The following is a 14024-nucleotide window of genomic DNA, read 5'->3' on the forward strand; positions in this document are numbered from 1 at the left end:
TCAAATTAAGGTGAAAAGTATATTTATTACAAAAATTATCTTTCATATTTAATTCAGCAACTGGTGTCCTGGTATCAAAAATACTGTAAAAACAGCAATATTTTTAAATATTATAAACTGTTTTCTATTTTAAAAGCAATTTAAGCATACATATCTGGCGTTTCATTAAAATTAAAGTGAAAAGTGCAAATATGTATTATAAAAATTATCTTTCATATTTAATTCAGCAAGTGGTGTCCCAGTATAAACAATACAGTAAAAACAGTAATATTTTCAAATATTATAAACTGTTTTCTATTTTAAATGTAATTTAAGCATTCATATCTGGCGTTTCGTTCAAATTAAGGTGAAAAGTGTGAATATTTATTATTAAAATTATCTTCCATATTTATTTCAACAAGTGATGTCCTGATAACAAAAATACAGTAAAAACTGCAATATTTTCAAATATTATAAACTGTTTTCTATTTTAAAAGGAATTTATTTAAGTATACATATCTGGTGTTTTGTTTAAATTAAGGTGAAAAGTGTCAATATTTATTATTAAAATTATCTTTCATATTTAATTCAGCAAGTAGTGTCCTGGTATAAAAAATACAGTAAAAACTGCATTATTTTCAAATATTATAAACTGTTTTACATTTTAAAGTAATTTAAGCACACATCTCTGATGTATATAAATGTGAATATTTATTATAAAAAAAATATATATATCTTTCATTTTTAATTCAGCAAGTGGTGTCCAGGTATTAATTACATTTAAATTATTTTGTTTGAATTTTTAATTCCATTTTGTGTAAAATATATTTGATATTTATATAGGAATATTATAAGTATAAAAAAAAAAGTTTAAAATAGTGGGTAATATTTATTTTTTGATCACACTGGAAAAAGTTAGTCAAGTTGAGCACATTGCAGGATACAGTATTAGTACACAATGTTTATTAGTACAGTAGTATATTTAGTCAACAAGACTAAGAACGAAACAGCACATGTCCTTAGTATGTACTACTGGCTTTCCTTTAACATCAAATCAAATCAGTTTCCAAATGAAAGGGTTTCAGTAAAGAACAAAAAGGACGATCCGCTACATTCTTTAGGAAAATTAATATCTTACTGTCCTCCTTCTAAATGTGCCAGACAGAGGAGAAAATCAGGACCACTGATAACCCAATGCCCTGTCCTTTCGCTACACATCACTTTAATGCATGAAGAAATGTTATCAAGTCAACAGCAACAAGATAAGAGTGACTCCACATGTAGGACGAATAAACCTGAAAGCAGGACGTCTTGTTGCCAGAGGACATGGACAAAAACATCTTGAAGACGTCCTACAGCACTGATTGAATAGTAGGGCAAGTCAATGTCAAAGATATGCACAGAAACCCACATGTAGATTAAAACTGTTAACATGCGAGGGGTGTTTCTTTTTTTTTTTAGATTTACTGCTTAATATAACCATAAAATCTTAATGTATTGTAGACAAGTACACCATAATTCAAAAAGGTTAAGTTTGGAAAGTTCATCATTTTAATTATTAAAATAATGAACTGACACTTACTAGCAAGAAGACATGAAATTTGTCAAAAAAAGGCATTTATAATGTTACAAAAGATTTCAATTAAAAATAGATACTGTTTTTCTTTTAAATAAATTATATATGATAAATTACATTTAAAATACATACAAACAGAAAACACTTAAATTATACAACTTAAATGTAATATGTTTACTGTATTTTTATTCAAATAAATGAGGGCTGATAATCTTAAGTGACTTATTTTTAAAATATTGAAAAAAAAAAAATCTTACTGACATTAAACTTTTAAAAGCTAGTATATACACTACCAGTTAAAAGTGAACAGTAAGATTTTTAACATTTTTTTCTCTGCTCACCAAGCCTGCATTTATTTGATCCCAAGTACAGCAAAAACAGTAATATTTTTACATATTTTAACTATTTAAAATAACTGTTAATATATTTAAGCATAAAACCAACAAGTGTAATACTGACTTAAATAGTTGTTGTTTTAAAAAAATAATAATAATTTAATTTCATTGCATTTTTGCATTTGAGCAAAAAATTAATGTCATACATGTTTCCCTAATTTACAGAAGATACCCACTAAAATGTCATTCAGTGTAATAGTCTTTTCAGGCATATTTACAACAAAAATCAATTTATGACGTATTAAAAAATGAATTACTTTCACCCCAAATACTAATTAGTTGTAATTCTACAACAATTTTAAATTTGCCACTATCCTAGGTTTTGCCCATTTGTCAGTAAGGATGTTTTACACAATAAAGTTATTATGCTCCCTTATTCTTTTATATATTTTAATATGTACAAGTCAGGATAAGCATGTTGTTTGAAGTTTTACATAAATATTGTGTTAGACTGAATAACAATGTAACATTATTTCAACCAAATTTTGACATTTTATTCTACAAAAACTTATTTGACACCTTAAAAGTAGACACTATACTTAAATTTAATGTGCTTTCTATGGACATATAATCATTTTTGTAAATTTCTTTTGACGTGGACATCTTGACGTCTTTGTAATCAACTGTAACAGCAAATCAGCATATTAGAATGATTTCTGAAGAATCATGTGACACTGAAGACTGGATGCTGAAAATTTTGCTTTAATCACAGGAATAAATCACATTTTAAAATACATTCAAATAGGAAACAGTTATTTTAAATAGTAAAATCTTTCACACTATTACTGTTTTTGCTGTATTTTGGATCAAATAAATGCAGGCTTGGTGAGCAAAAGATAATTATTTAAAAATAACATTAAAAATCTTACTGTTCAAAAACTTTCGAATGGTAGTGTAAATACATCAAACATTTGAAAGCTATATACTGTATTTGTGTCAGGAGATCAACTTTCATTTTATGGACCACAGTGGAAGAACACAATTTCCCAAAATGCTCTAATTGATGCCCAAGTTATTTGGACATGTTTTGGTGCTGTCACATATATTGTATTGAAAAACTGTTTAGTTTAGAGATGTTCCGATACCCTTTTTTCCTTCCCGATACCGATTCCGATACCTGGGCTCAGGGTATCGGCCGATACCGAATACTAATCCGATACCTGGGTGTGTAATTGTATATACAGCTGTAGATAATACTAATAAATTATTTTATTGTGTGCTTCAGACTTATTCCTTAATAAAACAAATATACAGTGATATATACAGTGAACTAGAGTATTTTTATTATATGAAATACATTGAACTTTTATTATATGACATATACAGTGAAATAGAGTATTTTTATTATATGACATACATTTGACAGTAATATTTTTTCATATAGTTAGTATTACTAATCTGGTTTTCTGACGTACATCAGCCCTGTTTATAACAGAGAATTTTGGCCAGAATTTGAAAGATTCTCACTAGATCTCGCAGCAACCTTATTCATTGTGCGGCATTTTCAAATGCTCCTCACTGCATCTCGCAGCAGTAACAGTGTTGCAAAATCGACCTTGGCTCCCGAATAAAGCTGTTCGGGGTTTGTGCAAGTTTGTTTGCATTGCAGTCCAAGCTGATAAACGGTCAGCCCTGAGCAGCCCAAACGTGTCGTGTTAGTTTCACCTTCGTTTCGCGTGCCATTTTATGTTTCTCATCTGAGACAGAAATGGCAGAGCTTATGAGTTGAACAACGCGGTGGTCGCGCCAGTGTGACCGCTCACGAAAATTAGTAACACTGGCAGAAAAATTGGTCACAGTCTGGAGCCCTTTAATATTACCGCAAGTGTCCCGCGCGCTTCAGTACAGGAGTAAACAAACCACGCGCCTATACAATTCATTAACACAGAACCACGCATTAATTCATATTTAAACAGTCGGTTTTTGGCTTAATATTAGTCCATGTCACGATTTGATTTAAGTGTAATGAACTAGTTTGACAGTTGAAGTTTGACAAATTCCGTGACGTTCCGCGTTAAACTGTAAATTCCATTTTGACTGGATTCCGCGATTCCGTCCGTGTTTTCCGCATTGCAGAAATCATAAAGCCCTACATATGAGACATGCCGCTGTTTTAGCGGACAAACTGCTAGCACATTTGTATTTCTTCTTCGCTGCTCTAAACAGTAGTTGCTTGTGGCAACACTGTTTGCATTCTGAGCCGCGAAGAAAAACTGGCTTCTGATTTGCTAGCGGGAATAACTTATATCTTAAGAAAATGGTATCGGATCAGTACGTGGGTTAAAGTACTCGCCGATTCCGATGCTAGATTTTTTTGTGGTATCGGCGGCATTTCCGATACTAGTATCGGAATCGGAAAAACCCTAGTTTAGTTTAAGACAGACACTTTCATACCTTCCAGTGGTTGATAATCCCCAGACTTTCTCTGTGCCGGTAGTTTCATTCTGCAGAGTTCTTCGGCTGAAACCCAAACCGACTCTGTCATAGGTGCACACCTGAGAAACAGACCACAGATTAAGTGTCATGAAAATGACAGCAGGATAAACCTTAACTGACACTCAAAAAAAAAAAAAAACATCATTGATAATTCCTTTAGGAAACGTCATCCACATAAAAATTTGCATTAAACATATTGTTGCACAATATTGCTATCAAAATCATCAATTATCACAAATGTTTGCATCACTGTCTGGCTCTACTGGAGAGTCACTGCAATGCAAGCCATCGGCAACAACACTCTCCAGCACTCTACATCTAGATTTGTGCTAAAAAAAAAAAAAAAAAAAAAAAAGAAGGTCTGACAACATGCCACAGAAATGCTTCACCGCCTCACTGCCTTGACTTACTACAGTAAAGCAGCAGCACATGTTCTGAAAGCTGAAGTCTTGTAACTTCTCTGGAGAAGCAGAAAAATCAATAATGCTTTTATGTCCTAAAGTAATGACTAACATCAATGAAAACTGTGGTGCTGCTTTGTTTGTTTAATCTTGTACATGACACCAGTGAAAGGCTTTCTCTTATCATCTCTTTAATGGAAGAGTTTCCATTAGTTCATTCTAAAGAGCAAAAAGCTTAATCATGTTAAGTAAGTGGTTTTTGTTTTGGAATCACATGCATAAAACATCCCTACTACCTGATAGATGTCACTGAAATAAAAATCATTTTGCAAATTTAGGTTTGCTGACATGCCACAGAGTTGTGAGATTGTGAATTTCACAAAATGGGATGAGAATAAAACTAGGCAACAATAAAGTCATAGTTAATTACGCTGCCCACACTGACTGCAAGAAAAACTAACATACAGTACAATACAACATGCCATTAAGTTAAAAAAATAAAGCATTTGGTTAGTGATTCCGATAATACAGATGAGTCATTGGATCTCATTCACTAAATGAGTACACACAATATTGTGCAAGAAATCTGTGTGCAAACAAATCATGATTAGCCAGTAACTTACTAAAATGTATTCTAACAACTAAAAACACAGATTCAAAAAAAAATGGATAAGAAAAAATGCTACTAATATTTCATCATATAAAGTGATTTTTTTTATATACTTCAGTGCCCCAGAATATTATTACTGATAAATGCAAATCTGATGATGGAGATTAATATATATTGACCTAATAATCATTTTCCTTGACAATATATTTCACCAATTATGAAATATGGTTGTATCACCTGTTTAGAATAAAATGCCAGCAATGCCAGATTCATGAATGAATCACTCCTTTGACCTTTGCGATACAGTTTGGTTCATTTGGACCATTCACTTATTTGCGATGGTTTCTGAAATAATAAATAGATGAGGTGGATATTTTGGCTACATTTTAGCTGTATTTACCTACAACCCATTGTTGGAAACCAATTTTTTATCATTTGTCAGAGATGAAGCAGTTCTTTTGTTTAAGGATTGAGTTCAATAATAAGGTTACAAAGATGCCACATGTTCAATAAACCATCAACTAAAACAACTTTACCAGAAACTATAGCATCAACTTCAGTTCAACTATAGCAGCTCTACAAAAGGCAATAGTGTAGTTATTCAGCACAATTCGATGTTGATTCAATTCAGTCCAATGTCATTATTTAGTTTAATTCATTTCAAATTTTGTACTCATCTGATAGTGTCAGTGCAGTTAAAATTAATAATACCACTAAATAATAATTGTCATTCAAACCGCATGAGCTGAGAAGTGTTTCAAAGTTATTGAAACAGTGTTAAAGGTTAAAGAGCTAATTTATACAGTTAGTGTAAATAAAATCAAGGTAGCTAATTGCTAAATAACTGTTCATATGACAGCATGTACTGTATGTAAAGAAACACATTCATACTTAAAGATACAGTTGAGGTCAAAAGTTTACATACACCTTGCAGAATCTGCAAAATGTTAATTATTTTACCAAAATAAGAGGGATCATACAAAATGCATGTTATGTTTTTTTTAGTACTGACCTGAATAAGATATTTCACATAAAAGATGCTTGCATATAGTCCACAAGAGAAAGTGATAGTTGAATTTATAAAAATGACCCTGTTCAAAAGTTTACACACACTTGATTTTTCATACTGTGTTGTTACCTGAATGATCCACAACTGTGTTTTTTTTGTTTGTTTAGTAGTCCCTTGTTTGTCCTGAACAGTTAAACTGCCCACTGTTCTTCAGGTCCCACAAATTCTTTGGTTTTTCAGCATTTTTGTGTATTTGAACCATTTCCAACAATGACTGTATGATTTTGAGATCCATCTTTTCACACTGAGGACAACTGAGGGACTCATACGCAACTGTTACAGAAGGTCCAAACACTCACTGGTGGTTCTGAAGGAAAAAATGATGCATTAAGAGCCAGGGGGTGTAAACTTTTAAAAGGAATGAGGATGTGTACATTTTTCTTATTTTGCCTAAATATCATTTTTTCTTTTATTTAGTACAAGCTTTCAGGAGCTACAGAAGATGTTTCTCAGAAGACAAAATTAGGTAAATTTACCCTGAATTTCAAATTCAATGCAACTTGGCTCTTAATGCACCGTGTTTCCTTCTGAAGCATCAGTGACCATTTAAACCTTCTGTAACAGTTGCATATGAGTCCCTCAGTTGTCCTCAGTGTGAAAAGATAGATCTCAAAATCATACAGTCATTGTTGGAAAGGGTTCAAATACACAAAATGCAAAAAAACAAAAACAAAGCATTTGTGGGATCTAAATGATTTTTCTTTAGAACAGTGGGCAGTTTAACTGTTCAGGGCAGACAATGGACTCACTAACAACTATCACTAAACCAAAAAAAAAAAAAAAGAAGAGTTGTGGATAATTCAGGTGACAATACACCATTAAGAATCAAGTGTATGTAAACTTTTGAACATGGTCATTTTTTATTAATTCAGCTATTATTTTCTCCTGTGGACTAAATGTAAACATCTTTTATGTGAAATATCTTATTCAGGTCAGTACTAAATAAAAAATAACATGCATTTTGTACAATCCCTATTATTTTGGTAAAATAATTAACATTTTATAGATTCTTAACTGTATATGAAATGTAATATTTAATTTTTTTTTCAACATCCAGTTTCCAAATGTCCAGTAGTCGCAGTGGTAGTTTGAACTAACCTTTGTTGATAATGAGAGACTATCCTGCACATAGTACCAAACATCTGAAGACATTCCTGCTGGAGCATCAAGAACAACTGAAACAAAAATAAAACATCATTTTCACTGTGCACAACCCACAATATAAATATAAGACTTTTTTTTCATTTTTGCATGAACTATTCATTTAACCTACCAACAGGTCGTCCATGTCCTTTGCACAACAGATGGATATTTTGGCCGATGCCAATATCAATCATCTGAGCACCTGTATATAGAAAGAAAGGAGCTGAAAATGAACAAACTGCACATGATCCTAAAGTCCTCCGAAAGAGATGATGGGGTCTCACCTGTGGCTGACAGCACCTGTCCCTCTCTCTGCAGGGAGGCATAGTTCAGGAAAGCTGGAGTGAAGATGATGAAGAGTAGAACCTTCAGCCAGAAAGACACAACAGTCCAGCAGCTTCTCTGAGAGACAGTCACACGAGAGTCCTCTGAAGTCTGTGGTGGGAGAGTTGAAATTACATGTCAAGCAGTGACAACAGTGTCCAGTGTCATGGCATACTCCAACTATTTTCAAATATTATATAATTTCCACTATACATTTTTATAAACCAAAATATCAGCCATTTTGAAAGTGTTTGCATCATTCTATAACCTTTCTATCAGTTGTAAAATATAACAACAGCCTTGACAATACACTAACTTTTATTTAATTTTGCACACATGCAGCCACAGTTTCAAATAATAACCTTTTAATTTATTCCTAAAGGGGTTTGTTTATTTATTTAATCAATATAAAATGTATATAATTTAGAATTAACTACGACAGTCATACATGTGAGAATATTTACAAAAAGTGGTACAATGAAAAGTTAGCAAACAGTTATTCCGTGATTCTTCTTACACCGATTTTTATTCACAGGTTACTTCAGAATATACCATGGTAATACTACAGTCTAGAAGTATGGAATTACCATGGCATCTGCAGTTTTGTTAGTAAAAACACATTCAGTCATGAGTTGCAGACCTCATTGTGTTTCATCACCTTCTTTCTATCAGGTTTGACGCTGTCCGCCTCTTCTCGTCCGTTTGTCCTTCTGCGCAACATCTTCAGACAGCTTTAAGTGCACTTCACCGACAGAACAGATAAAACATGATATTAATTTGAATGAATGAGTGTCACAGCATGGAGACACTTCCGCTTTGACGGGGACCCGTGAGGAACTAAACGCGTTTCGTTAAAGCTGCGATCTGCAATGTGAATGCGCTTAAGAAAATAGGTATCCTATCCATATGCTAATTACTACAAAAATATGTTTGTATCATATTATTATATACTGTGTCTTCGAGAAAAAAACAACAACTAATTTTCATAGATAACAATTTATTTATACAATAACAATAATTATAGTAACCGTCCTAGATTTGTAAACAAGCTTGAGCAGAAGACGTAGCCTACAAAATTACGTAATATTTTTACTCGCTTTACAAAATTGGAAATTGGAATTTGAAATGACACACTATATAAATATGAGCTATAAATGAATAAGGTCTACACATAAAAGGCAGAAAGTAGCAAATATACAATTTGAAGACATGGTTAACGGTTTCCAACTCAGTTTTAATGTGACCTTCATTACAAATGGATGCCTCATAGAATAGTTTATAGAAACAGTTTTTTCCTCAAGGTTTTTGGGCTGAGATGAATCCAAACGCTTTGGAATGCACTACTTTAATACTAAAAGTATTACAACGACAAATATGTCCTGTAGGAGGCGCTGTGTGACATTATCTAACTTTAAATTGATGCATTGACACATCTTAAATCACATTTGTGACCCTGGACCACAAAACCAGTCATAAGGCTAAATTTTTCGAAATTGAGATTTCTACATCATCTGAAAGTTATATAAATAAGTTTCCATTAATGTATGGTTTATTAAGATAGGACCATATTTGGCAGAGATATATTTAGAAATATTTGAAAATCAAATAAAAATATTGAGAAAATCGCCTTTAAAATTGTCCATATGAAGTTCTTAGCAATCTATATTTTAAAATAAAAATTAAGTTTTGATATATTTACAGTAGGAAGTTTACAGAATATCTTAATGGAACATTTTTGTCATAAAAAGAAAAATATTTTTGACCCAAACAATGTATTTTTGGATATTGCTACGGATATACCCATGCTACTTAAAACTGGTTTTGTGGTCCAGGGACACATTTTATCATACACTAACAGGACATACAGGACCAGTGGAGATGTTGAGGCACTATAAGAGAATATTTAGTGTGACAGCAGAAATAAAGGTCATTATAAAGGTCAGTTCCAACACTGCAAGGTTATTCATGAGTGTGTCGTGTGAGTGACTTCAACACATGCATGCCACAGGATACTGACCCTTTCTAGGTTCTGTATATAGGTCCAGTCCAGGGTTTAATTATGTATACAGTGCTGGTGGTCATTCTAAGGGCAATGCTTCTGTCGCAGATGTATGTAAATCAGTGGTTCTCAATCCTAGTCCTGGAGGACCCCTGCTCTGCACATTTTGCATGTCTCCCTTATTTAACACACCTGATTGAGATCTTCAGCTTGTTAGTTCAGTTCATGGATCTCTCTCCTAATGAGCTGATGATCTCAATCAGGTGTGTTAAATAAGGGAGACATGCAAAATGTGCAGAGCAGGGGTCCCCCAGGACCAAGATTGAGAACCACTGATGTAAATTATGATTTTATGCATCCTTGCTTTCACTACAGGTTTACGTCAGAGACCAGCATCCATATTGAACAGACTCTGAAGTTCAGCCTGTGAGCAACCTCAGTTTGTTTGCTTTTTAGATGAGGTAAGCCATGCTAAACTGAACAAATGTACATGTTCGAGACTCTTCTCTGCAGGAACCCTGAGGAAAATAAAACAACAACAACGTCGAGTGACAGGAAATGTAAGACTTCAAGCTGTGCCTCAGACAGCAGGTGTACTGTCATGTGATCGCAAGCGTGGCTCTCTGTCTGTCTTTCACAGCAATCACTGAATGATACCACCGACAAACACTGCAGAAGGATGATTCCTCAGAGTGTCAATCATCACGATCTGTTCAAACATGTCTTTGGCGCAGCGAAACCGACGGTGATGCCAGAAGTGTCAAACTGAGGGAGCGCATTTGATTTTAAAGAAACAGTTCACCAAAAAAACCTCAGGCCATTCAAGATGATAATGAGTTTAACAGAACAGATTTGGAGAAATTTTGCATTACATCATTTGCTCACAAATGGACCCTCTGCAGTAAATATAGATGCCATCAGAATAAGAGTCCAGACAACTGATAAAAACATCACAAGTAATGAAAGTACTTACAGTAAACCTATGTGTTGGAACTTTAAACAATTGCTTCTGGCTAAAATATGAGTTCTCTATCTATAATATTGCTTTCTCTAGTGAAAAAGTCATTTTGTCTGAATCAGGAGAGAAATATGCACAGATCAAGCACCATTTACGTGTGAAAACAGTTTAACACACTTCTAAGTCAGTGTAAGAAGCATTTTTATGGATTTTGGACTGGTATTTTTACCATAAATAATGGTAACTATAGACTGGAGTGGTGTGAATTACTTGCCGATTGTTTTTATCAGTTGTTTGAACGGCACCCATTCACATCCATTGGTGAGCAAGTGATGTAATGCTAAATTTTTTCCAAATCTGTATATAATTATTTGATTAAATTGATTAACAATGCAGTAGAGATGTTCATGACAGATTTCATAAAGTATGCGTCTGTTTAGTATGTGTGCAACATGTGTCACATAAACCATTATCATGCAAATTTATCCAGATTTACATTTACATTTATGGTAAACATTTTTATCATGATTTGTGTTACATGGAAATCAAACCCATGATCTTGACATTGTAGGCCTCTGCTGAAACATCACTTGCTCACCAATGGATCCTTTGCAGTGAATGGGTGCCATAAGAATGAGAGTCCAAACAGCTGATAAAAACATCACAATAATCTAAACACTACAAGAAATGTAAGTACTTACATTAAACCTATGTATTAGAACTTCAAACTATTGCTTCAGACTAAAATATGAGTTCTCTATCTATAATATTGCTTTCTCTAGTGAAAAGGTCATTTTGTCTGAATCAGGAGAGAAATATGCACAGATCAAGCACAATTTATGAGGTAAAACAGTCTAAAACATTCATTGTAAGTCAGTGTAGGAAGCATTTTTATGGATTTTGGACTGGTATTTTGGCCATAAAGCATGGTTAATTGATGGACTGTCGTGTGTGGATTATTGTGATGTTTTTTATCAGTATTTTGGCTCTAATTCTGACGGCACCCATTCGCTGCAGAGGATCCATTGGTGAGCAAGTGATGTAATGCTACATTTTCTCCACTTCTGTTTCTAATTATTTAATTTAATTTATAAACAATGCAGATGAGATGTTTTCGACAGATCATGTGTCACATGAACATTATCATGTAAATTCATCCAGATTAACATTTACATTTATGGTAAAAAAAAATAAATGTATCATGATTTGTGTTACTTGTTCAATTAATCAAACCCATGACCTTGACATTGTAGAACCATTATTCTTTTATCTTCAGGATGCTTTCAGAACCAACCAAAGCTGTGGAGAAACTTGCAGTAAATGGATGGAGGAAGTCCGAGATTGCCGCCCTGCATTAGATTCATTGCAGTAATTAAATGAAAGCAGGCAGATATGGATGATAAATGGCAGTTATTGACAGGACTGTCAGGTAGCGTGGGTGTCAGATATTTTTAAACAGCGACGTTGAGGCCTGGCAGAGGCTTGCGTTTCCAGAGGCTGCCGTGAGCTCAGCCTCCTGCAGCTGTTTCTGTCTGGCCTAATTAAACTCTGGGACGACTGATCTCATTAAATTCAAACTATACAGGAGACTAAATAGAATCTGACCATTAATATCCAGAGGCTTGAGTTATTATGTAATCAGCTGGAAAATGTTATTGTTTGTATTGTGGAAGTAGAAAGTTTTGTGAGAAACTCTAATTAATGTAATCAACATTTGCCATGTTGTCCGCGCAGCCAGATGTATATACATACATAATGTAATCATGATTTTACCAGCATAAAATATGGACGTGATTGGAATATATATGTATTATTTTCCACAAAATTGTTCTCTATTTATATATGTCCTGTGCATCTGTGTTTATATTAGTATAATTTAGCATAATTGATATGGTTTCTGTTAATATTTTAAATTACTCTTAATATACACTACCAGTCAAAAGTTTTTGGACAGTAAGATTTTAATATTTTTAAAAGAACACTTCTGCTCACCAAGCTTGCATTTATTTAATCCAAAATACAGCAAAAACAGTAATAGTATGAATATTTTGTACTATTTAAAATAGCTGCTTTCTATTCGTATATATTTTAAAATGTAATTTATTCCTGTTATCAAATCTAAATTTTCAGCATCATTACTCTTCAGAGATGATGTTTTTTGAGGAAAATGTTTCAGGAATTGTCTCCATTTAATGGACTTCTATGGTGCCCCCAAGTTTGAACTTCCAAAATGCAGTTTAAATGCAGCTTCAAAGGGCTCTAAATGATCTCAGCCGAGGAAGAAGGATCTTATCTAGCGAAACGATCGGTTATTTTCTAAAAAACATTTACAATTTACATTCATTTTAACCTCAAATCCTCGTCTGGCCTAGCTCTGCGTGCCGTGAACTCTGTGTATTCCAGTTTAAAACACTTAGGGTATGTCGAAAAACTTCCATCTCATTTTCTCCTCCAACTTCAAAGTTGTCTTACATCGCTGCAGGAGTACCAACCCAGTGTTTACAGAGTGAATGTGCAAAGAAGATCAAACACCCTTTACAAAACAATGTAAAACAGCAATGTAGAAACGTTTGAGGAGAAAATGAAATGGGAGTTTTTCACTGTCGTGAACTGGAATACACACAGAGCTAGACAAGACAAGCATTTGAGGTTAAAAAGTATATAAACTGTATTATTTTTAGAAAATAACTGATCATTTTGCTACATAAGACCCTTCTTTCCTCAGCTGTGGTCGTTTAGAGCCCTTTGAAGCTGCAGTTTGGAAGTTCAAACTCGGGGGCACCATAGAAGTCCATTATATGGATAGAAATCCTGATTTCCTCAAAAAACATCACTTTTTTACGACTAAAGAAAGAAAGATATGAACATCTTAGATGACAAGGGGGTGAGTACATTATCTGTAAATTTTTGTTGTGAAAGTGAACTTCTCCTTTAATATTCTAGCAGCAGTAAATTGATCAAAATCACACCATGTCTGTATGCAATTAAGGAAGACGTTGTTTATGAACACTGTTTCAAAACCTCATTGTAATCATCATTGATTTCAAATAATTACCCAAGAAAATAGCAACATAGGAGTGTAGCAATGAACCAGGAGACATTATTCATGCACTTTTCTGTCACTAAAGGAATTG

The 14024-nt window shown here is 33.5% G+C and overlaps 1 protein-coding gene across 1 annotated transcript in view; it reads right to left on the minus strand.

Annotated features, from left to right (window-relative positions):
• LOC141343146 (uncharacterized) overlaps positions 1 to 8748 on the minus strand; it is a 30842-nt gene extending 22094 nt beyond the window's left edge. Inside the window, exons 1-5 of the mRNA XM_073847748.1 lie at positions 8574 to 8748; positions 7894 to 8044; positions 7740 to 7811; positions 7565 to 7641; positions 4345 to 4445 (exon numbers count right to left, since the gene is read on the minus strand). Coding sequence (XP_073703849.1) covers positions 4345 to 4445; positions 7565 to 7641; positions 7740 to 7811; positions 7894 to 8044; positions 8574 to 8654 — 482 coding nt within the window. The 5' untranslated portion in view covers positions 8655 to 8748. The remainder of the gene's footprint in view (positions 1 to 4344; positions 4446 to 7564; positions 7642 to 7739; positions 7812 to 7893; positions 8045 to 8573) is intronic.
• Between the last annotated feature and the right edge of the window lie 5276 nt (positions 8749 to 14024).

The sequence above is a fragment of the Garra rufa genome, chromosome 9, assembly GCF_049309525.1.
Source record: "Garra rufa chromosome 9, GarRuf1.0, whole genome shotgun sequence".
Lineage (NCBI taxonomy): Eukaryota > Metazoa > Chordata > Actinopteri > Cypriniformes > Cyprinidae > Garra > Garra rufa.